The sequence below is a fragment of the Sceloporus undulatus genome, chromosome 1, assembly GCF_019175285.1.
Source record: "Sceloporus undulatus isolate JIND9_A2432 ecotype Alabama chromosome 1, SceUnd_v1.1, whole genome shotgun sequence".
In the NCBI taxonomy this organism is placed as follows: Eukaryota; Metazoa; Chordata; class Lepidosauria; order Squamata; family Phrynosomatidae; genus Sceloporus; species Sceloporus undulatus.
In genome coordinates this window covers 331,714,400-331,738,775 of record NC_056522.1, presented here as the reverse complement: position 1 = coordinate 331,738,775, position 24,376 = coordinate 331,714,400, and the positions used below count along the sequence as shown (strand labels likewise).

The 24,376-nt window shown below is 41.9% G+C and overlaps 2 protein-coding genes across 5 annotated transcripts in view; both read right to left on the bottom strand.

The window, feature by feature from the left end:
- SCFD1 (sec1 family domain containing 1) overlaps window positions 1–11,022 on the bottom strand; it is a 53,349-nt gene extending 42,327 nt beyond the window's left edge. Inside the window, 4 exon segments of the mRNA XM_042470417.1 lie at window positions 1,104–1,194; window positions 2,151–2,239; window positions 6,977–7,047; window positions 10,865–11,022. Coding sequence (XP_042326351.1) covers window positions 1,104–1,194; window positions 2,151–2,239; window positions 6,977–7,047; window positions 10,865–10,895 — 282 coding nt within the window. The 5' untranslated portion in view covers window positions 10,896–11,022.
- A 5,572-nt stretch (window positions 11,023–16,594) lies between these two features.
- Window positions 16,595–24,376, bottom strand: part of G2E3 (G2/M-phase specific E3 ubiquitin protein ligase) — a 95,912-nt gene continuing 88,130 nt past the window's right edge. For all 4 annotated transcript variants that reach the window (XM_042446153.1, XM_042446152.1, XM_042446151.1 and 1 more), the window contains 5 exons: window positions 23,452–23,756; window positions 22,719–22,900; window positions 22,062–22,234; window positions 20,871–21,070; window positions 16,595–20,681 (listed from right to left, as the gene is read on the bottom strand). In XM_042446153.1, coding sequence (XP_042302087.1) covers window positions 20,437–20,681; window positions 20,871–21,070; window positions 22,062–22,234; window positions 22,719–22,900; window positions 23,452–23,756 — 1,105 coding nt within the window. In that variant the 3' untranslated portion in view covers window positions 16,595–20,436. The remainder of the gene's footprint in view (window positions 20,682–20,870; window positions 21,071–22,061; window positions 22,235–22,718; window positions 22,901–23,451; window positions 23,757–24,376) is intronic.

Below are 24,376 nucleotides of genomic sequence, written 5' to 3'. Positions count from 1 at the left end.
GTTGCTCTTACTCAGAAGCCCCCTGTCATAGTGTCTGATGTGGAAACAGCTGCACCCATGTAGCCAGGCACCTTGTTTCCTCATCAGATGCGGTGATGGGGCTTCCGAGTAAGATCAATTTACAAGGCAAGGAGTTCCGGGGGGGGGGGGGGGTCTGAAAAGCCAGGGTTTGCTGCAGTGTCCAGGAAATTCTGTGGCAAACCAGGAACCAAATTACCCTGGTGTAAAGGTTGTTTAACCCAGGATCATGCCAGATCCACTGGATCCATGTCTGGGCTGGCATAATCAGGCCCAATCCTGCCTCTGAGGTTTTGGCCTGAGTCATCTGAACTGGATTATGTGAGGCCAGGGGGAACATGGGACTTTTAGCCTGTGTGGACAATCCGTAACTGAAAGAGAGAAGTTGATAGCTTGAGCTTTCATAGACTTAAGACAACTTCCTCAAATGCATGGGGTAACATTGACATCCATGACGTTCTAGCATTATGTCTGGTCAAATGCTTTTTTAAGCACAAGATACTATCAAACGTAATTAATATGCTAACGTATGAATAAAGTAACAAGAAACAAAGGGAAGCACCCATGACACAATCTCGTCTCAAACTAAAGCATTGGGTAGGACGTGATGCAGACCCCCGTGCAAGTTCCAAAACTCATGCATATTCAAGCCCTATAGGCTTGAATGGGGCATGTACATTTCCAGTGCGCCCCATTGGTGTTAATGGCAGTCGCCTCTCTGCAAATTTTCAAGTCTGAGGATCTCAAGTCTGTGGACTTTGAGGGATCACTGTCCTGCCAAGGACATTTAACTCTTTGTTCCAAAGACCATCGTGGAACAACTCTAAAAGCCCTTTTTAATCAGATGTAAAGAAGTAATGTTTTTGTTCAGCATTGGATAGATTTAGTCTTAATGTGGAACACAGGCTGCCAACAGGGAAACTACAGCTTTAACACGCACGTCAAGCAATATCTGCATCTGAAACTAAACTGTGTCCAGCTTTTGAGCTGGAGTGTGTGTGTGCGCACGCGCATACAGGAGAGTGCTTCTAGATTACACATTGAATTCTTGGTTTTTATAGCAGATTTTATACAGATTAAACTACCTGGCACAGCCTGTCAATATTTTCTTCAGTTGGCATTACAAAATACACTGCTGGAACATCTGGAATAGGGTCTCGATCCGAGTGCAGAAGACTATGATTAGAAAAAACAACCTTCATTTATGAAAAGGTTTACTCTCTGAAAAGCCACAAAGACTTCTGAATACAATTCTATGCACACTTTCTTGGGGCTAAACCTCGCTGAACATAGACACTTTAAAGGAATTTTGGATAAAATCAGAATACAATGTTCTGTAATTTGCAAACACAGATGTTCCCATCTATTCCCTCTGTTCTCTCCTAATTGTAGGTTGTAGTAATATCGAACCTATAGTAGTTTGTTACATTAATTCTAGTTAAGTTTAACTAGGGCATCTTTAAAGAAAATCATAAAATATACAGTCAGCCCGCCATACAGTACCAGCAGGCTTGCCAATCTGCTGATACGGATGTTCTTGCCCTGTTCTTGTCAATGACAGCGCGTGCAGGCAGCCATGCAAATGAGGTTGCTTGCACATTATGCCGCTATTGACTATAACAGGACTTGGGATCCCACAGTATTTGACATCCAGGGGGAGGGAGGGACCCCCACAGATAGAAAGCATCAACTGTAGAGTGCAGAAGCAGTCTGAACCAACCACCCCACCAAAAAGGTGCTATTCAGGTTGTTCCAAGACATTTAATATGTCTTCAAAAATACGCCACTTGAGGACAAGGATGATCAAAGCATATCCCCCCCCCCCGATAGTTTTCTTAGTACACTTTTGAAGTACAAGTTTTCTTTGTATTCTCTCTTAATTTCTTTAATCAGTGTCATGTAACTAAACTTGCACTGTTTTATGAGCATGGATGTGCATTCCAGACCTTCAGGCCTGTTCACTATATGAGAGAAAGTAGATCTAAGAACTCAGGTTCTTGTTTCCTCATACTGATCAATTAGGTATGCAACTGGAGGTTTCAATGTGCTATCTTATTATTCTGAAAACGGCAAATTTTCATGCAACATATAAAGTAAGAAAAGCATAATGTGTCTCTACATCAAATACATACAGATGGAGAGTAATGCCCATGTCTCTTAATTCTTTCACTGACAATAATGGAGATATTATATCTTGGCCAAATCTGTCATAAATAAGAACCTGTAATAGAAAAAAGGAAGAAGTTAATAGCATATTTATTAGGGCTGAATTCATCCTAGAAACCTTGGATGCACTGTTTTCCCATAAAAAGTAGCATTACAAGATCAGTATTTGATTGTCTCAAATTATTTTCAATTTGACTGGAACAGAAGTTGGGCAGCTGATTTCTACCCTTGAGCTTTGTAGTTACTGTATATACATGTGTACAGGTTGAGGGTCGAGGGTATATGTTGGGGCCAAAAATCTAGATTTTAATATGACCCGCGGAATCTGCGAATAAATCTAGGTTAATACTGAAGGGCATGTAATTGGGCTGGGAAGAGGTTTCGGGAGCGAACACTCCCGCATCTTGCTTCTTACCAGCCTGACTGACCCCTCCGGAGGCAATCAGGCTGAGAAGAAGCTTGGGAGCAAACGTTCCCTCCACCTGCTACCATACTGACTCGTTTATAAGTCGACCCAGATTTTCTGGGTCATCTTTGCAATACAAAATTTTCAACTTATAGATGAGTACTGTATTTTCTGGCGTATAAGACTACTTTTTAACCCAGGAAAATCTTCTCAAAAGTCAGGGGTCGTCTTATACGCTGGGTGTCATCTTATAGGGCAGACTGGAGAATCTGTGGTCACCGCATATGATGGGGGGAGCTAAAAAATGGCCACGGGCACATCCCTGTCATATGCGGCGATTGTATGAAAGCAGCTACTGCTCTGATAGTCTTGGACAGGGGTAGGCAACCTTTTTGAGCCGGGGGCCGGGTTGCTTTCCCTCAGGCGACTGGGGGGCCGGGGGCGGAGCTTCCACCCTCGAGGGGCGGGGCCACGTGCTGGGGGCGGAGCTTCCACCCTCCAGAAGCCAGGCCTCCCCATCTTTGCCGGCCCCTGAGGGGGCCCCAGGCCCCGTCAGAGGCCGGCAGAAAAGCTGGTGGGGGCCGCCAGCGCTGGAGGCCTCCCCCTCTTTGCCGGCCCCTAACAGGGCTCCAGGCCCCGTCAGAGGCTGGCAAAAAAGCCGGTGGGGGCCGCCAGCACTGGAGGACTCCAGGGACGGCAGCGGGCCTCTAAGAGACCCCCTGCCGCCGCCGGAGGCCTCTTGGAGGACTCCAGGGATGGCAGTGGGCCCCTAAGAGACCCCCACGCCGCGGAGGCTCGCTTGGAGGACTCCAGGGCGGCACGGGCCTCTCAGAGACCCCCCTGCCACCGCAGAAGGCCTCTGTGGAGGACTCCAGGGGATGGCAGTGGGCCCTAAGAGACCCCCTGCCGCGCCGAGTCCTCTTGGAGGACTCCAGGGATGCAGCGGGCCTCTCAGAGACCCCCTGCCGCCGCCGTAGGAGGCCTCTTGGAGGACTCCATGGGATGGCAGTCGGGCCCCTAAGAGACCCCCTGCCGTCACCGGAGGCCTCTTGGAGGACTCCAGGGACGGCAGCGGGCCCCTAGAGAGACCCCCTGCCGTCGCCGGAGCCTCTTGGAGGACTCCAGGGGGCGGCAGCGGGCCTCTCAGAGACCCCTGCTGCCCCGCTGGAGTCCTCTTGGAGGACTCCTGGGGCGGCAGCGGGCCCTTAAAGGCCCGCTGCCGCTCCAGACCCCGTTTGAGGACTCCTGGGGTGGCAGGCAGGTCTCTTAAAGGCCCGCTGCCGCCTCCGGAGCCCCGTTGGGGACTCCAGCGGCGGCAGCGGGTCCCTTAAAGGCCCCTGCTGCCTCCGGAGCCCCGTTTGGGACTCCAGCGGCGGCAGCAGGTCTCTTAAAGGCCCGCTGCGCCTCCGGAGCCCCGTTTGGGGACTCCTGGGGCGGCAGCGGTCTCTTAAAGCCCGCTGCCCATAGCGGTGAAGTCTCGCGCGACCTTTTCTGTGGTCGCCGAGACTTCACCGCTATGGCGCCGCCATTTTTTCTTCCAAAAATGGGGCGAAGTCTCGCGCGACCTCAGGGAAGGTCGCGCGAGACTTTGCCGCATTTGGGAGAAAAAATGGCGGTGCCCATAGAGGCAAAAAGCCGCATTGGCGGCGGCTGCTGCTGCGGCCAGGCGAAAAGCCTCCGGCCCCGGGCCGCAGGTTTGCAAACCCATGGTCTTGGAGACAGGGAGGGCTGGACAGGCAGAGAGCTGACAGTCCAGCAGACTTTATATACAACAAGTTTTCCGCTAATAACTGCGTGTCATAGCATTGAGAATTAAAATTATCATATTGAAATCAAATCTGATTTTTTAAAAAAAATTTATTTGGTGTGCATTGGAAGCGGGGTAGTCTTATACGGTGAGTATATCCCAAACTCTATATTTTAACTGGAAAAGTTGGGGGTCGTCTTATACGCCCAGTCATCTTATATGCCGGAAAATATGGTATATATGATATTAAGTGGATGATTGGCTAGGGATACAAAGGATTGATAAAATCTCCCGCAAGGAGGAGAAAGACACACACCTCTGACTTAAGATCCCTCTTTAAACCCTTACAGAAACTTCTTCAGTGGCTTATTTGTTTCTGAAGTCAGAAGAGAGAAAGTATTAGAGTAGTGGTTCTCAGCTGTGAGGTAGGACCCTCTGCTGGGGGGGGGAGTCCTGAGAGTTGCTCAAGAGGGGGGGCATGAGAGTTGAAGGTCCTGATACTCCTGCTTCTCAAAAGTTTTTTGTCATGGAGGGGAAGGGAAAAGCGAAGAGAGCGCTTAAGGAGCCACCTCTGGCTGAAGGAGGAAGAGGAAAAGGAGAATGTGGAAGTTCACTGGCTCATGGCCTCTGGCAGGGCCCATCCCAAGCCACTGCTGCTTCTTCTCCTACCCATCCCATCATTGCCCCAGTTTTTGGGAAGAGATGCTGCTGCATGAATATGCACTCATCCCTCCACATTCGCTGGGGTTAGGGGAACAGGACCCCCATGAACATGGAAAAACCGCAAATAACGAAAACACTATGTTTTTACCTGAGAGAACACCTCTTTAGGAATCTCTAGGTTCTCCAGTGGAACTCTGTGGTCAACATCTGCCAGACACTGATCACAGAATTGTGCTGGAGGAGCTACAAATGCTTAGTGGAGTGTTCTTTCTGGGAATCTCTAGGTCTTTCAGTGCAACCTTTGGTTAAAATTGACCACAGAGTTGTGCTGGAGGACCTAGATATTCCTAGAGAAAATGTATTAATAAAATCCGTGAATAATCAAATCCACAAAAGTCAAAGCTGTAAATATGGAGGGACGAGTGTATTCAAGTATATCCAAGAATATACATGAATGTGCAAAGAAAAATACATATACTATACAAGCAAAATATTTTTATTCATATACTGTGTTGAGCAGGAAGGGGCAACATCTACATGGGTAAAATGTTTAACAGCCATCGTATAATTAGGGCATTCCAAATGAGGGCCCGACATGTCTAGATACTAGAGAGATCTACACCAGTCTGGGAGCTGGTTTCAATGGGTGGGGATCAGATAATTTAAAAAAATACAGCGTGAAGAGAAAAAAAACATTGCTCTGTCAGCATTAGCTCAGCATGGTGCTAGAAATCATTGCAACTTCAACACCAGGGCTGTGTAAGATAATATTCAGGATTGCCCTGATAATTGACATCAGATTTGAATGATTTTGAGTTACATTCCCAGATGTTTTTAAATACTTTAGTTCATTTTAATAATTATTAAAAGATGTTTTCTTTGTAAAGGAAAGGAAATAAAAAGGAGCATGCACTATAGTGATTAAAGTAGTTCTATCTTAAAAGTATTTTTGGAAATACAGTTGGCCCTTCTTATACACACATTTTTTATACACGGATTCAAACATACACGGTTTGAAAATGTTCAAAAAAAGTAGAAATTTCAAATATCAAACCTTGATTTTCCATGTTATAAGGGAGATGGAATGCTATGTCATTATATTTAACGGGACTTGAGCATACATGGATTTTGTTATCCACGTGGGATCTTGGAACCAAAGCCCAGTGTATAACAAGGGTCCATTGTATATTTTAGATCAAAAAAAGTAATCTGTTCCTTCCATAAATCCTACACTACAATATTATTATACTTTCAATACTTTGATAATCATAGCAATTTTTTAAACCTAAAATATGCTTACTCCCCTATCTAAGAGCTGGTGCATTAAGATGCAAAGAGTCTCTCTGTAAGAATTTTACTTTCTTTTCTTTTTCTTTTTCCATCAGCAACTGGTCTATGGTCCTAAGTAGATGGGCAGGTCCTGTCCCATGCCAATCCTTGGGTCTGTGCAGTGGCAGGTGGATGTTTACACACTTACCCACCACCACGCCATGGCCTTGCTACCACTATGTGCCCTGTACCTGCCTTTACCATTGCATTTGCTCAGAGGACCCATCATGACCCACGTGACTGAGCACTCATATTTGATGTCATGGGCCATGATGGGGCTCTTCTGAGCAGATGTAATTGTGGAGGCAGGTATGGGGCAGGCTGGGCCGTCTGGTCTGCTGGCTGTTGCCACAGAGTTTCCTAGAAACCCCATGGGAAATAGCCTATCTTTTTAGACTGGGGTAAGGCCCCTTTGGGCCAAGATCAGGTCAGATCCACCCAGATCTGCATCCAGACTGCCTGATCCCAGCTCGGGGATAATGGCTTGCATTGTCCATACAAAACGATGCAAGGTGGGGGGAGCACAAGACTTATAAAAGGCCCTATATTGAAACTTTCATCTTGCATTATAAGTTTCAAACATATGGCAAGGACGTTCATCTGAAAGTTCAAATTACTATAGATGTAAAATATATAGTTTGACTTACTTTCCATACTGGTTCACCTGTAGTGTTTTTAACCGGTGGCACATTAAAATTCAACATACGCTTCAGAGCCACTGAAAAGTAAGAGAAAAATATTCTTATTATTATTCTAGTTTTATTTTACTTTCACAATGACAGTGATCAAAATCTTGAATAACTTTGAAACCACGTGGTTAAGTATCTAAAATCTCCTAGGATACAGGTGCTCAAAATACTGTAGTCTGCATAAATGTTATTTACCACTAGATAAGGTAGTCTCAAAAGCAGTATCCTTTCTTATAGTGTATGGATAACCATATTAATGGAAGAATGAGTTGTCTACCCCCTGATCATGAGAAGGGCAAGGCCCTGAACGCTGAGAAATACCTGGCACATTGGTATAAATTTGTTCCTGATTTGCTGACTCCACTGTCAGCAGATACAGCCAACAAAGCAAAGATGTGGCAGGCAAAGACCCCTTTCTATATGCATGGGTTATTTTTATTTATTGCATTTATAGCCTGCATTTCTCACCAGATGGGATCCAAGGTTATGGTATTCTTAAAGCCCAGAAAGGACTTCTATCAACCAGTTTAATATATAGTGATGCCAACATTGTCTTAGCTTCTGTCTTATTTCAACTAGCAGAAAGCAAAGAGATTTGGTCCTGTATTTTGATACTGCATTAACTGAGGAAAACACTAAAAACAAGTTTAATAAGACAACCTGCTAGTTCCACAGCAAAAAACAGTTATCCACACACTATATCTAAACTTTAGCTCTTCTGCTGCCCAGAAACATTATACTTATCACACAACTTGATGGAAAAGACCGGTGCAAAATGAACATAGCCACATAGTATTCTTGTCTTTGTAGGTTTTCATAGAGATGCAAAATAGGCCTGAGGGAAAACTAAACAAAAACAGGTTCCCAGCTCCCCTCCAAGACCTCTGTATCTGTTGCATTCCAATACAATACTGTAAATCTGGCATCATTTTAAATATTCTTAGGAAATTTCTTGGGAAATCAAATTTGATTTATTTATTATTATTATTATTATTTATTTATGGTATTTATCAGACAACAGATAAATAGGGAATTGTAATTTATTGTGGCACCAGAGATAGAGAAGGATAAATGTCTACAGAATCATGGAATGACAGAGTTGGAAGAGACTGCAAGAGCCATCCAGTCCAACCGCCTGCCATGCAGGAAATCTAAATCAAAGCATGCCCATCCACAAAACTACAATTCCCAGAACTGCACAGCACTGAGCCACGTCAGTTAAACTGGTTTCAAACTGGATTATTTCTTCAGTGCGGACATCCTGCCTATCTATATAGCAGACACTAGTATATAGAGGACAAGGCATGATGAAGAATGGCCCTACTCTCTCCAATAATGAGTACAATCACATAGGGAGAACACCTGCATAAAACAAGAAGGAGGATTTCGTTGAATAACATGCTCTTAAGTGTCACATCTGCCAATGTTTTACAAACAAACTTCAGTCAGAGGATAATAGGAGTCTGGCTAGAGATGTATAACTGATTTTTAAAAATGTATCTAATGAACAAGAAAGCAGAGGGTGTGAATAAACTGACAGCTTTTACAACGCAATGAAATAAGAAATAGGGTTTCCCACAGATACATTGGGAGCACCAATATTCAGGCTTATGCATAAATAATGTACAATAAGGGATGATCAATGATGTTGATGTTAACTAGTTTTGCAGACAATACCAAACTATTTGGATCATGGAAGCAGACCACAAAAAAGTGCAAAAGGGTCTCCTCAACTGGGATAGCTCCTAGTAACTTCACATATACACCAATGGGTTTCAATTAGTGTGACTTCACTTTTTATATGGGACATAACTGGGATAAAATGCAGGAAGCACAGGTGAGGGACTCTGCAGACGAATTCTACTCCTAGATTATGGGTCCTTTTGCAGTGCACCATGTAGCATTTCAATTGCCATGGGCTGCTTCCTATGGACTCCTGGAGTTTGCAGTTTGGTAAGACACTAGAGCTCTGTGGCTGAGAATTCCCAGTGCCTATCCCTAAACTGTAAATACCAATGTTGCCATGGCAGTCAAAATAGCATCACAGTACTATAATAGTGTAGTGTGAAAGGGCTACCTAAATGATAGCATATTTCTCATGATGGATGTGCAAGAAGACTGCATGGAGCGCTACAATGTACGTTGCCAGTTCGGTCTGCTTAAATAAATTCTTGCTAGAAGACACTTTTGGTGCAAAACATTTTGGAAGTTGCCTGTTCCTATGCATGTTTTGTATGTACAGGTACTGTATGTATTTTGTATGCATCTCTAGGACATACGGTACACAAAAAGAGCACATTTTTTGGCAACAGTTTCCATGAAAGATTATGCTTCAACAAGAAGACTGGGTTTATAACATAGTCTTTAAAATTTTAGGGGAAAGTATTGAAACTAGAATAGCCTCAGTGGCAAATAAATGATGCCTTGGGATGGCACCACTGTCTGATCCATCTCAAGCCCCACTAATACTGAAAGAGCCAGTGTGGTGCAGTGATTTGAGCACTGGATCAGGGCTCTAGGGATCAGGGTTCAAGTGCTGGCTTGGCTATGTAAACCCATTGGGTGTTCTTGGGCAAGTCACACTCCTTCAGCCTTGGAGGATGGCACTGGCAAACCCCCTCCGAAGAAAGTCGCCAAAGAAAACCCCACGATAGGCCTTTGTGTTGCCATAAGTTGGGACACGAAAACAACAAACCACTAATTTCAGTGGGTCTGCTCCAGGTGTGTGTAAATTTGGATCCAACCTTGTACGCAGAATGGAGAATGCTGCTTTTAAAAGCCTTTCACTTTCTATTTATAATAATGATGATGATGAAGTTTACAAGGCCCAAGCCAGAGACTTCTTACAAAGCATTTATTCTTGCATTTTAAAACTCAAAAAGAAAAGCCTGATGTACCACTGATGATGAATGAGGCCAGCCAGCTTTGACAATTAAACCGTAATGACACAAGCATACATTTAACTGCTCTTTTCTTTGTGGCATAATAAACCTATACGCTGAGTCCCTTCTGATCTGAAATGGTGAAGCTCTCAACACAGCAATCTGTTTTTCAGAGGGTGGTCGTAATACTACTACTATTACAGTACTACTACTTGTTGTTGTTATTTATATCCCACCTTTCTCCCAATAATAGGGATCAAGGTGGCTGTTTGTTATTGGTTTTTTTGGACTTCAACTCCCAGAAGCCCCAGCGATCTTGGCCAACTGTCAGGAATTCTGGGAGATGAAGTCCCAAAAAACATTTGAAGGACCAAAGTTTGGGACTCACTGCTTTAAAACCTTCCAAACCACACAGAGCCCAGCCTCAACAGGCTGCAAAGGCCTGGGCTGCATCCACGACGCATAAAGTGGTTTGGCTCCACTTTAGCTGCCATGGCTCAGTGCTGTGGGATCCTGGGAACTGTCGTTTTGGGAGCTCTGGTGGCTGCAAATCCCAGAATCCCAGAGTACTAAGCCCTGCTGGCAGCCAAAGCGGGCTATTTCTGCAGTGCGGATGACACAAACGCCTGGGTCGTTTTGGGAACCCACCCATTTACAAAAACAGTAATAAAAACAGGAAGGATAGGCAGAAATGCCCAGCTATTGAGGCTGAAAGAGGATGGGCGCCACTAGGAAACAACCAAACACCCCAAGCATTATGGCGCCTCCTTTGAGAGGGAGGCAGGTCCTCCTTTTCCAGGGCGCGTCCTCCATCACCCCAACCTCTGGCCCCAGCGTCCTCCATGTGAGGGAGTGTGTGGCCAGCCTGGCCTGGGAGGGCAAGGCCCAGGGCCTCCCCGTCCCTCTCCCTCAAGGGAACCCAGGAGGGAAGGCCTGACAAAGGCAGGAAAGAGAAGGCGCTCACCGGTCTGTTTCTCCCGGATGCCGGCCGCCATTTTGAGTCCGACTCTCCGCCCCAACGCCTCCGCCTCCCGAGAAGCCCAGGCGGCCCTAATACGACGTGGCGCCTGCTGCCTCTGCGGCCTCTTCCGAGGGGGAGCGGCCCTCAGGCAGGCGGAGCCTCTCTCTCCCAAGGCCTCCCTTTCCTGCCTCTAGTCCCCATGGAAGAAGGGGCCTCCTCCTTCCACGCTGCAGGGCGGGCCTCACAGCCAAAGCATGGCCCCCATGGTGGCCCAGACTCTGCTTAAGGAGGACAGGCCTTAGGAGGCAAGACTAAGGGAGCTTCTCCTAGGCAGCAGCATCTCCCACTGGCCAACACTCCCTCCTCCTCAGGTTGAGGAGGAATCCCTTTCCTGTACCTTGTATCTGTCAGCTGAATCCTGAGACCCTATCAGTAATTCAGTGGCTTATCTAAGAGTTCAAACCAAGATCCCCAAGTTCCTTTTAGTTGAGGCCAGAGACCAGATGCTCGCAAAGTGTGGTTTTTCTATAATTAAGACATTTTCACATTTCGACGCCCAAAGTCAATGGTCCCTAGCAAACTAGAGTTCGCCCATAAGGGGTCAGGACAGTAAGAGCGGGAACTGACCATGGCCAGCCTGGCATGGGACAGATACCCTTGTTGCAGCTGCCGGGAAGCTGCTAGGAGGAACTATGGCTCCCTCACTCGTTGTATCATTTACGGTTACATTTGGGCAACATGGGCTGACTAAGAGAAAACAAATGGGATGCTCTGTTGTTGATTGTTAAAACCTGACACTAAGTAGACATGTACACTGAATGTAGTCATGGGAATCTCAGTAATGTACACATGCATTTTTAGTCATCTGTAACGTCACCTTGCAAGCTTATAAACACTGAAATCTTATCAATGAAGTTGTTTTTTCTTTGCTCCTGTACAGACTGCCAGGCTGCTCTGTTATGGAGGAGAGGGGAACCCCTTGATCAAGGATGACAATCTTTCCACACAGATTCAGGATCGACCCATAGTCCATGTACACTAACGGTGGTGGGTCGTGGTGGGAGCTGATATCTCAGCTCTCCCACCTGCTTACACATCCACTGCTCCATGTCCTGTTCTCTGGAGCAGCAGAAAACAAGCTCGTTCTGTCCTCAGTGTGACACCCTTTCAAATACTTAAACAAATACTTATCACCTCTTAACCGTCTCTTCTCCAGGCTAAATATCCCCAGCTCCCTAAGTCTTTCCTCATAGAGCATGGTTTCCAGACTGTTTACCATTTCAGTCGCCCTCCTTTGGACACGCTCCAGTTTCTCCACATCCTTTTTGAATTGTGGTGCCCAGAACTGGACACAATATTCCAGGTGGGGCCTGACCAAAGCAGAATAGAGTGGCACTATTACTTCCCTTGATCTAGACACTATACTTGTACTGATGCAGCCTAAAATCGCATTGGCCTTTTTAGCTGCTGCATCATACTGTTGCATTTTAGCTGTCACAGGGGAATCCTATGGAAACAGCCAGTGTACTGGGACCTTGCCATCTGAGGCTTCTGCCTCCAAAAAAGGTAAAGCAATTTTTTCCCTAATATTGGGAAATATTTTCCCTAAGATTGGCATGCTTTGCCTCTACACCACCTAAAGTTTTCTTGAGAAATTCGGTGTTCTCTACCTACATAGGAGTCTGTGACTTCGCAAAGGAAGGAGACATGCTGGATTCCAAGGAAACATCTTTGAATTGCAAATAGACATTAAATTTCTTGAATTTGAAAATCTGCCAGTGACCACATGGCCAAGGGGGAAAGTGCCAGCCTGTAGATAGCCCTCTGTACCATCTGAACTAAGACTAGAAACAGAAAATGCAGGCCTATGACTAACATCTTCAATTTCTTTCTCCTGTTTGCCTGATAAAGAAGCTAGTGTGACTTCAAAATCTTGCAACATTTAATTTTGGTTGGTCCAATAAAGGTGTCATTGTTTGGATGTTATTGGATTTGCTATATGGCCAACACGGCTACCTCTACATACTGTTGACTTATATTCAGTTTGTGGTCTACTAGGTTGCCTAGTTCCCTTTCACACAGTCTCCTTAAGCCAGGTGTTCCCCATTCTATATCTATGCATTTCATTTTTCCGCCCTAAGTGCAGTACCTTACATTTCTCTCTGCTTCTTCCCCAGCTGACTACTTCTGTGGATGCTGGTTGTTGTGTGCTTTGAAGTAGTTTCATGGCTAACCTTATCCTGGGGTTTTCTTGGCAAGGTTTGTTCAGAGGAGGTTTGCCATGGCCTTCCCCTGAGGCTGAGAGACTGTGACTTGGCCCAAGGTCACCCAATAGGTCCATGGCCAAGCTGGCAATTGAACCCTGGTTTTCAGAGTTGTAGTCCACCACATGACGACCCTAAGGAGAGTACCAGTGAAAATCACAGAAGAAACTGGCAACCTTGCATATTTCTTCCAACGTCTTGTCTTTTGCCTTTCAAAATCTCTTGTCACCATAGGCCAGTATGAATAGTAACACAGGAAAATGTAAGCCATCATCCATCTTGACAACATAGACTTTGAAGCTCTGTTTCCCAGTGTTTTTGGATGAAAGGAATCAAAGCTGTCATGTGCCAAATCAGTTTTGTCCTTGCATAAATTTTTGCACCTCACTTAACATCTAAAACAGTGATTCCCAAACTCTGGCTTTCCAGGTTTTTTGGACTTCACCTCCCAGAATCCAAGACCATTGGCCAAAATGACTGAGGCTTCTGGGAGCTGAAATCCAAAAACCTGGAGGAAAAGAGTTTGGGAATTGCTGATCTAAAATGTGCTGGGTACCAGAGGGCAGGTAAATGTATTGTTCTTTCAAACTCTTTTAATCCGACTTTCAAGAATCAAAGCTGGGTCTAGCATCTGTGATATTATGTCTCATTCAAATCTGAACTGATAGATAAAGAGGTTAATACCAATATCCTTCTAGCAGATGTAATTGCTACCAAGAACACAACCTTTAATTATAATACTCTGCTTCTCAGAATGGCTCAAAGGGTGGTTTTGTTGAGACATGCAGTACCCCGTTTAAATCTCATGACTGGAACCTGTGTACTGTGGGAGGCACTTGAAGAGTTGTAGTAAAACTTTAAAGTGTGAGGATGGCTGAAGAATGCCTGGAGCAAGAATTGATGATAGTGTTGCCACCTGCCTTTTAAAGATAGTCAAACACAGAGCTTTAGCTATCCCATCCTGAAGGTAAGCCAGTATGCCTCTTATCTGAACTTGAGCCACCAAAATAATTTTGTTTCTGCACCACTTCTTTATTTCCAGTTCATTCCATATATCCTTTGTATGGACTATCTTCTTCATGCCAAACCAATATTCACCACTGAATCTACTCAATACCCTTGCTCTCTCAAATACTGCTACTCAATACCTATGTGGTCAGTTTCAGCCATATAGGATTTGAATGTAGAGCAGGACTCTGAGATATGAGGTCTTCTCTTTCTGGTAGATGTTGAGGATGCTTGATTGACATGTGTAAGAGGAGTGGAAACCAAGATCATCATCACCAGTGACATGATATTAATACTTACTGAGCCCCTTTGCCTCTATAATCTCTTTCCTCATAAAAAGAGAGTATTCTAAAAAGGCCATGTGAATGGGCTGTTCGGTTGGCCTTTGATCGGTCTCCCAATGTTTCAGCCAAAGTGAACCTCCATCTACTGTTGTGGATACAACTGGCCTTGCAGAAAAGACTGGTGAATTGTGTCCTGCATCTGCCACATGTTGCATCACCTTGTACAGCTTGACTAATGGGTACTGCAGAATTAATGTAGACGTCTCACCATCCAGTGGCGTAACTAGGGTTGGTGTCACCTGATGCGGGAACTCATGGTGTCACCCCTCCCACTGACTTCTTCCTCCCATGTCACAGCATACAGAATCCTTAGTAATGCTTTTTTGCACTAATGTTACTCGTAAATCATAATCGCCATATACCACTGAATGTCATGTTAATAGTTGTGACATAAACAACTAGCAAAATTAAAATTAGACCTTCAAATTACAATGTAATACACATACCTAAACGTATTTACATGTACATAATAAAATGTAATGTTTTTAAAGAAAAATTAAAAAGAATATATTTTTAAACAAAATTCAATTTTTATTTTTTTAAATTTAAATTTAAAAAGTTCTGGGTCCCTCCTTTCTTCTCTCACTGAGCTTCATCTCACTCCCACCATCTCTTAAAGCATTTTAAAGAGATACAGGCAAATGCCACAATGTTTCTGCCAAAATATAGGTGTTTGAGCAGCAGTGGTGTCACCCCATCTTAGGGTGTCACCTGGTGTGCTCTGTACCCCCCGGACTTGCCTAGTGACGCTACTACATCCATCTCCAAACTGTCCTATGACCAAGGAACTGCAACTCTTGCAAACACTGAGGTAGCTACTCAGGATCTAATAGCTAATGCAGCTGCCTCAGGAGCCTTTCTTATTAACTGTCTTTTCTTGTAGATTTTTTAAAGATGTGCCACTCTCACTGGGAGCAATTGAGCCTGAAATCAATGCTAAATCAGGAGCATGCACAAGGAGCAAGACTAATAAATGCATAGTATGCTTTCCTCATATAATACTCCTGAATGTAATCTAAAACTCTTAGTAGTCAGACACATCTTCCATTCTATGTCTATGAAAGATCTCCAGCACTGGAATTTCTATATTCTTGAAATTGGTTTCTTTAGTACACTGGCAACTTTACTTCCTCTATTGGATTCTTCAATGGCATTTTGTGCTTTGATTTGCTTTTTGTTGGTTTTGTAAACACAGCATCGCAAACATTTTTCTCAAGAGGCCTTTGAAATCCTCAGCCTCAGACAGACTGGCAGAACTTTCTTCTGATTCCCTCTGCTTCTGGGGATTGTTCATTCTCAGTATTAACCCCCTGTTAGCTGATCTTTCCCTTTCACAAACTGAATGCTCATTCTCTGATCCTAAATTCTCTTTATCACCATTGTAGCATGTTTCTCCAGTTTAAGCAGAGTATTTGATGCAGTGTTAACATTCTGTTCCTTTTATTTTGTTTAGGATTTTGTACTTTATGGTTTCCTTCGCTGGCAAGCTTTGCTTCTGTTCTTCTTTGTCTGCACATCTCAAATACACCCGCATTGTTTGCTCTTTTCACTCTCACTGGAGGACTGATACTTTTTCTTCAGTTCCTCCCCAAACTCATTCTGAAACACCTTGGATGGCAGTCATCTGGGTGGCAATATTTTTCATTTTATCTCATACCCCAATAAGCTATCAGTGAATACCAACTCTACCTTGTTTTTCATCTCTCCCCCCCCCATCTGAATTCATCTGTCTCTTTCCCCCCATCTTCTACTCCTAATCTTCCCTTATTAATTCTACTTCCTACCCCTTTCTGGAGAAAGGGCAAACCACATTAGATTGGGGGAACAAATGCTAATGGACAAGTGAGGGGGAGTCCTAATGGTAGCAACTGCCTAGTTGGGTTGGAAGGTGGGGATAAACCCAACTGTAGTGAACTGCTCCCCTGTGCCATAAGAAATCTAGGGGGAAAGTTAGTGACCCAACTGTGACATTCTACTTACAGTACTAACATTCTTAGATGGCTCTCCTGTTATTAAGTGCCCCCAAAGGAAACGATGCCACTGTTCACCACACTTAAATGTACAGTTACTTTGAACATCCTATAAAGAAATACGTTCAACTGCATTTGCAAGCATATATTTAATACTAAATTAATACTGTTAACTAAATAAGTTCTTGATTTATTGCACTTTATGTATACATACACATGACAGTTCTCCCATACATGCTACAATAAAGCAATAGCTACAACAGGCTCCAGGAAATAACAGTTTCAACATATAAAACATAGTATTTACAAACTTGTGACTGTACATGAAAAACTCCAAACAACTGTTATATAATGCTAAAAGTTTAATTCTCCCACCCATAGGAGAGATTTCAGTTTTCCTAGTTTTCTTTGCCTTCTGTCAACTTTTGAATGAATTATGGTCAAGTTCCCTTAAGTACCTGAGCTGCCATAAAGAATACTGTTGCTATGTACATGCTGTTATTGCACTTGTGGGAAAAGTACAGTACAAGTGGGAGAAAAATGATCCTCTATTCCTCTTGTTTTCCCCAACATGCCCTAAACCTGCTCCAAAGGGGTAGAAAACACTCTGGAACAAGTTTTTGACTCCAGAGAGGGCTGCAGAGGAGATGGGACCCAAACCACAAGGCCATAAGCATCACATTCAGATTAATTTGCAGCTTTCATTTTCTCTAATATAACCAGTAGATGCAGTACTACAGTCCAGTAAAGATTCAAGTAACCAGTCAGAAGAACTTATGATACTCAGAACCTGTGCACATACATCTTAAGACAGACATCTGATTAAATAGGATTGTAAAAGAAAATCCTAATGGTCCCGTCCAACCAACTGCATATGTTCTGATCCTATTATTAGATACCTTATGCATATATTTGTGAACAAGAAACTTTGAAAAAGCAACCACAAGCTCAGGTGCCCCCATCGTCTTACTAAATTGTTATGCAAAACTCTTTTTTGTTGCTATTGTAAACAAATAGCATCAGGCCTCCCAGAGTTTAGCAGAACTGGGCTATAATAGCTTACAGCTCTTTAGATCCAGTGAAGAATTAACCGAGGCATGGGTTTCACACTTGAAAAACCTGGCCAGGATCCAAGAACCATGCAAGTTCTGAATACTTAAGACTTTTGGCTTCTACTTTTTAGGCACCAGCATACTATACTTTAGCAGTGGCAACACCTCTGTGGGTTCAAGGACCTTAGAGGGCTATATACCTTTCCAATTATTCAGGAAAACATTGTACCACGAATGGCAAATCACACCCACAACTGGGGAAGTGTTTTTTTTTGCCTTTTTAATGTAATTTCAAAACTCTATGGATCTGCTTTAAATGGGCTCCTTTAAAAATAGTATGAGACTGGCTGGTTGTTTCCAATTTCAAAAGAAACTTCTCTGGCCTAAAACAGTGGGATGGAGCAGGTTTACATAAAGCATGACAAATTGGCCCCTACAGATGCTTCAGGGGCAGAGTTTGCCATTAGCATTTAAAAATATACATTTTGGGTGTGTGTCACAATGCCACACTTATTCTGGATGTAAGATTTTCACAAGCAGATTACAATCACCTTTGTTAAAGGCATAACTTCATTGGGCTCCTTCTCTCCCTGAATTAATTCCATTCTAGCTGGAAACTGTAGCAACTACTCTTTAGTGTTAAGAATTAGTACAAAGGTGTCTAGGTTTATGTTGGGGTTGGATTCCTGGATTTGCGATGCAAATGGAAATTGACATAAATAGGGTGAACCAGTTCCATAGGAAACCATTGGAGACTGTGGGGGATGCATTCCAATGGAACTTTAAGTAGCCACAAAATTAGCTATTTTACTCAATGTACAAATACTTTTCTTAAGATTTAAAGCATTAAAAAAAAACCAGAGCTTACCTTTTCTAGGTTAGAGAAACATAGCCCTGTCTGATAAGACTCCAGTTGCTCACCCCTAACCTAAGCAAGCAAACCCTTGAATGAAAACTCCCCAAGATTCTTGTGTCTTTCTTGCACACATGCTCCCCCTTCTAAGCAGGCAAGGAAACCCTTCCGTCTTGCAACACTAAGATGCACTTGTTTATTTGTGCTGAACCTGAGGTTTTGGTACATATAGACAGAAGACCAGTCCACAAGAAACACTTGCATTTTAAAGTTTTTTGTTCCTGCCTGCCCAGCTGACTCGAGGGGAAGGTCCTCTGTGTCTTGTGCATTGCTCCTCTTGTCTACCTAGATACTTTATTTATTTATTTTTAGAGAGAATTTGAAATGTAGTAAATTCGACAACACATATCAAAACTCGCCTGTGCTTGAATTGTGCTTCACTTTCTTTACACATTCCATTTTTTCCTTTTGTGCTATGTCTTTCGACTGTAAAACTGAGGGCAGGAACTATCGTTTTATTGAAACTATGTAAGTCATTCTAGAAGAGAAGGCTACTGAAACCATTGAAGAAGTAAAGAATACTTGTAATATGCCTGCTGTAATATGTCTGATTACTTTCATCTGATAAACTTTGATTTCATCTGGACATATTGCAACTAAGTATCTTGCCAGTGCTGTCATTTTGAGAGGACACATCTCTTGTGGTTGTTGTTTTCCTCCCTAATCTCAAGTGTGCATTTATCTACAGGCAGGTCCCACTAACAGCTTTTTTCCTTCTGGATCCAACTCATTGCCATGCATTTTATAAATTATATTTGATACTTGAAAGCAAGGTAAACTGGAAGATTATTCCACTGCCTTAAAATTAAGATTTAATATGGTATATCTAGAGAGTTAGCGTGTTGTAGTGGTTTGAGTGTTGGACTATGGGGCTGAAGAGACTGGCACTATGAGCCGCCGTCTGCCCAGCTGGCGGGCAGCATGGTTATGCTGCACCGAAGAAATGGAGCAAAAGTGCCATGGCGGCAGCAAGGGCAGCTTTTTGCCAGCTTGAAAAGGAGCAGCATTTTGCTGCTTATTTTTGAGCTGGCAAACTGTTGGATTGGGGCCGCAGCATACTGTTGCTCCAAAGGGGCCATCTGCTCAGCCCCTACGACTCTAAAAATCAGGGTTCAACTCTGTATTTGGCCATAAAACCAACTGGGTGACCAGGGCAAATCACATACTTTCAGCCTCAGGGGAAGGCAATGACAAACTTCCTCTGAAAAATATCTTGCCAAGAAAACTCCATGATAGGGTTGCCTTAGGGTCACCATAAGTCTCGGAAACAGCTTGAAGGCACACAACAACAACAATGGTATATTTACAATGTAACTGAAACAGTAAGAGAATTTCACAAATCAAGCCAAATCAAACTTTCAAATAAAGTACTGACTAACTAATGAAATTACTGAACTTGGTATTTGAATTTTTACAATTATTTTACTTTTAAACACAATTCAGTTGATATTTCCAGAGAAAAGGGTTTGGAATGAATTTTGAATGCAAACATAATGAGAGTAGTTAGGGCCTTCAAAATATATTTGACAGAAGTTAAAATGAGGTAATGAGCTTAGCTGCCTTTTTCATGTTTCTAGTAATAGCTAGAATACTTGAAATTATTTTAGTATGTGAAATACTACTTACTCTCATCAGTGCAAAACACTAACAAGTCAACACTTCAGAAAAACAAGTCTTACTGGACATAATAATTTGGAAATTCAAATTCTGTAATCTCTTTGCCAGAAATTCTAGTTTATAATCAATTACTTATAATGTGAAAGCACTAAACAGTATGCAACTGCATAACTAGTAACTTGTGGGGATATATTACATGATCGGGGCTAAGATGGAGATTATGGCCATGTGCTACAAAAAATACAGTAATGCAAAACTGTTGTAAAAGCTTTGTTTGGTCACCATCGTGAAACAAAGTTCAAAATGTAAAGACTGAAATCAAGCCATTCCCATGATCATGCTGTGAACTTGTAAAGATGAACGTGTCTGTTATCCAGCAGAAGCTAGCTAGTTTCTTGTGTGTTTTATCATTTAGTTTTGGAGTCCATTGTAGTGACTAATGTAGTTCTGATGGAGAAATCAAGAGTTCTTTTGAACTGGTCATAAGATTTTGTTAATGGAAGCTCTACGCAGTTACAGTGCCTCTTTCCAATGGGGTACTTTATGTGCAGAAATTTAACTGAAGGTTCAGGATCAAAGCCAATGGGTGGAATATTCCGAATGCCAGTTGCAAACACTAAGATGTCCTCCAGAGTTACAGCTGACTCACCACCTAAACCAAGAAATACAAAGGAATTTGATTAGCTCTTACAAGAAAGCTTAAACAAGACATTCTGCATTATGTAGGGAGTAAAATAAGCTTATTTTGATATTTCTATAATATCAATTTAAGCATTTCCATTTTTAAACATTCCAGACCTCTAGTTCATAGATTCCTATGTGAATGCCTCCCCATACTTGCCTTCAGTTTCCTGCAAGTAACCCATCCAGAAATCAAGACATCTGGCTTTGTCTGCTCCTTGTAAACAGTGAACTGTGAAGAGATCACCAAGAAGTTTTGCTGAAAGTTCTTCTGGCTTCTGACACAGTATGCTATAGAATGCATCAGGACTCATCTGCATTTTTTCCAGAACACCAAGTGTTTTCAAACCTTGTTCAAAGCTAGGTGAGGGGAGATGATGCATAGAAACAAAAACAAAAAGTATTGTGAGGCTTTTTTTTAAAAAAGAAAAGAAATAAAAAAATCTTTTCCCCAGACATTTTTCTGTTATTAATAATGCTTTAAATTTCTAAAAACAAGGAGGTACTGGCCTGCTTTATATTTGTTGGAATGATTAAAACTGATTTTACAGACACACTTCTGTATGAACTGCAGGAGCTACCTAAAGTGGTACTGACCCCTGTTCTTCCTAACTATAATTTTTCAGATGTACTGAATTTCTATGGAAGTTGCTCAGTTCCCTCCCTCTGGTTTCCTCTTCTATGATGTTAAACAGCCAGATTTACTGTAACTATACAGCAAGTCCTTATTATCCACTGGGGCTTGGTTCCAGGCCCCCTGTGGATAAAAAAATCAGTGGATGCTCATGTTCCATTAAATACAATGGTACAGTAAAATGGTGTCCATGATATAAAATGGCAAAAACAATGTTTTGCTGTTTAGAATTTATACTTTTAAAAATATTTTCATGTTGTGGATGCTTAAATCTGTAGAAAAATAATCAGTGGATAAGGAGATCTGTAATTTAGGCTCACCTAACAATCCCCCCCCCCCCCCCCAAATATTTCAATAGTTAGGTGTATATGATGTATTTTAGTTAACACTATAATTAAAATGCATATTTCCAATATGGATTCATTCGGAGAACACTGTCTAGTGAAAACCATCACTAGAAAGACTGAATAGTCTAAGGAATATAATACATGTTTTAAAACTATAGAAACAGAACTGTTTTGAGGGTGGTCAATGTTGAATGTATGTATTGTATCATATTGGTATTGTTATGAATGTTTTATGTAGTCATATTTAATAAAGATTATAAAAAAAACCTATAGAAACAGAACATCAGTTATATAATTTAACAGTGAAGTAGTGAAATATCTACATTATAAATAGGAAAAGGTATGGCATGATATTCTTCAGCAAACAGACCTTTTAAAAGGTAAGAGAGTTCTCTTGATGACATGGTAATTCAGTATCTCATCCACCAATGAATCTTTATCACATAGAGCTGTTACAGGTTTCAAACATCCAATAGTGGCAAGATATTCAGAACAATCACTTACTGCTGATTCTAAACTGCTTAAAGTTGTTGCAGATTTTATCTACAGAACAAAAAAACCCAAAAACATTAATCAGCTTAATATGCCGAACATCTAACGGAAATGCAATGAATTTAGAATCTCAATGTGACAAGTTTGAGGCAATTTGGTAGCTTTATATTTCGTTTAGAAAGACTCATCTATCCATTGCCCACCTTCTTCACAATTTAGAAAATGGAAAAACCCAGCTGATAGTTGTCCAAGAAGACTCTAGAAGTTAGCAGTAGGGTGAATGTTTATGCAACCAACAAGTGCCAGATTGTTTTTGTTTACTTAACTTTTGTGATATAGTAACAATATTTTATACTGTTACAATTTTGAATAGTTTGTGTACATCAAATAACTGACAGTTAAATCAATTTCATTTCTAGGCTTTAAAACAACAAAATGTGGAAAGTCAAAAGGGAGGTCAATCCTTTTGCAAGGCACTGTATATAGGTAATTTCTGTCATGCCTTCCAATACTTTCTCTACTGTTAGCAGCTTACCTTCTCTACCGTTAGCAAAACATCCACATCTGCAACATCTTCTACAGTTGGTTTCACATTCTCTGTGTCATAAACAAGGCAATTAAACAATGTTTTGGAGAAGAAGCCTGGAGATGGGCCTCCATGAACCAGAGAAACTGCAATCATTCTTCCAGCTTCATAATATAAATTATCTTTAAGAGCTGAAAATGCAAATAATGTAAAATAACTATATTATATTTACGAAACAATGCTGAGATTAACTCACACTGATCCAATCAAAGATCCATCTACTCCAATATTTTGGTTGTTGGCTTTGGAAACATGCTAATGGAAACCAACATATAGAGCATAAAAGCAAAAAACAAACAAACAAAAAACCCTTCCTCCATTTGCTCCTATCATCTGATACCCATAAGTATACCATAAGTAAGTATGGAGGCTCAGCTTATCTAGCAGAGTATATAACCAGTGACAGACTCATCATGAATTTGTCTGCTTTCTAAAGCCATCTAAACTGCTGGTCATCACATTATATAGCAGCATTTATAGGATGCATAGAGTTAAGCTTCTGCTTGAATATTTAAGTTCTCTGGCCCTTTCCATGCCAATCCACCCAGGTTAGCAACTGATAAACATGTTCTAGAAATAAAAATGAAACTTCACATGTACCCTGAACTCATTAGAGAACGGAGAAAGAAATGAGTGCTGGCCCCTCCAAACCATATTTCACATATTTATAGAACAGATTTACCTTGAGAATCAAAAGACAAATTCTTTGAAAAGCTGCCTTCAAAGAGCGATGAATTCTGAAGGTGAAGCATCAATAATAGGAAAAAATCTTCTTTTGATGAATGGCAGCTGTCCATCTGTGTCTTGCTGTTTATGTACTTTACTTCAATATTATTGGCAGGATTGAAGCTGCGCTTTCGAAATCCCTTTAAGGCACTATCCCAGATGTCTTGTCTATTGATATTTAATCTTGCTGGTTTGATATTAATTTGTGATTTTAATTCCCTCAGAATATTTGAAACTTCTGTTTTCTGCACTCTGAGTTGCCTACACAATATAAAAACAGGATTTTTGATTACTAAAGCATTTATTCGGTCCTGTATGTGCAACAATAATTCTAAAGCTGTGTAATCGTCTGTCATACAATTTGTGGAGCCTTAAATTTTCAAATAAATGTCTGTTAGGAATATGTTGATCAGTTCACAGAAACTTTAAATTGCTTGATAATCTGAATATTCTGGAATGTGAGAACACTTATGAAGAACTCATAGCAATTCACTAATTTTCAGGTCATGAAGTACAAGTATTCATCTGCATCACAATGACATTTTAGATTAAGTTCAAATAAAAATCTTGCTGGAAAGTAGTTGATTGCTTTGTCATACTTTTCAGATGTATTTAATACTCTGCACTGCACTGAGACATTCATATACAGTTTTCTTCTGCTTGTGGAATGTGTCTAGAGTTCTACTCACAGATGTCCCTATCAGCAGAAGATCCAGGATAGAGGAGGAGGATAGATGGACATGAAACTTTCACTAGTTCTCCTTAAAACTGCTTGTTTACCCTGAAAATCTATTCCAGAGAATTAGAATCATAGAATTGTAGAGTTGGAAGAGACTGCAAGGGCCATCCAGTCCAACCCCCTGCCATGCAGGAAATCACAA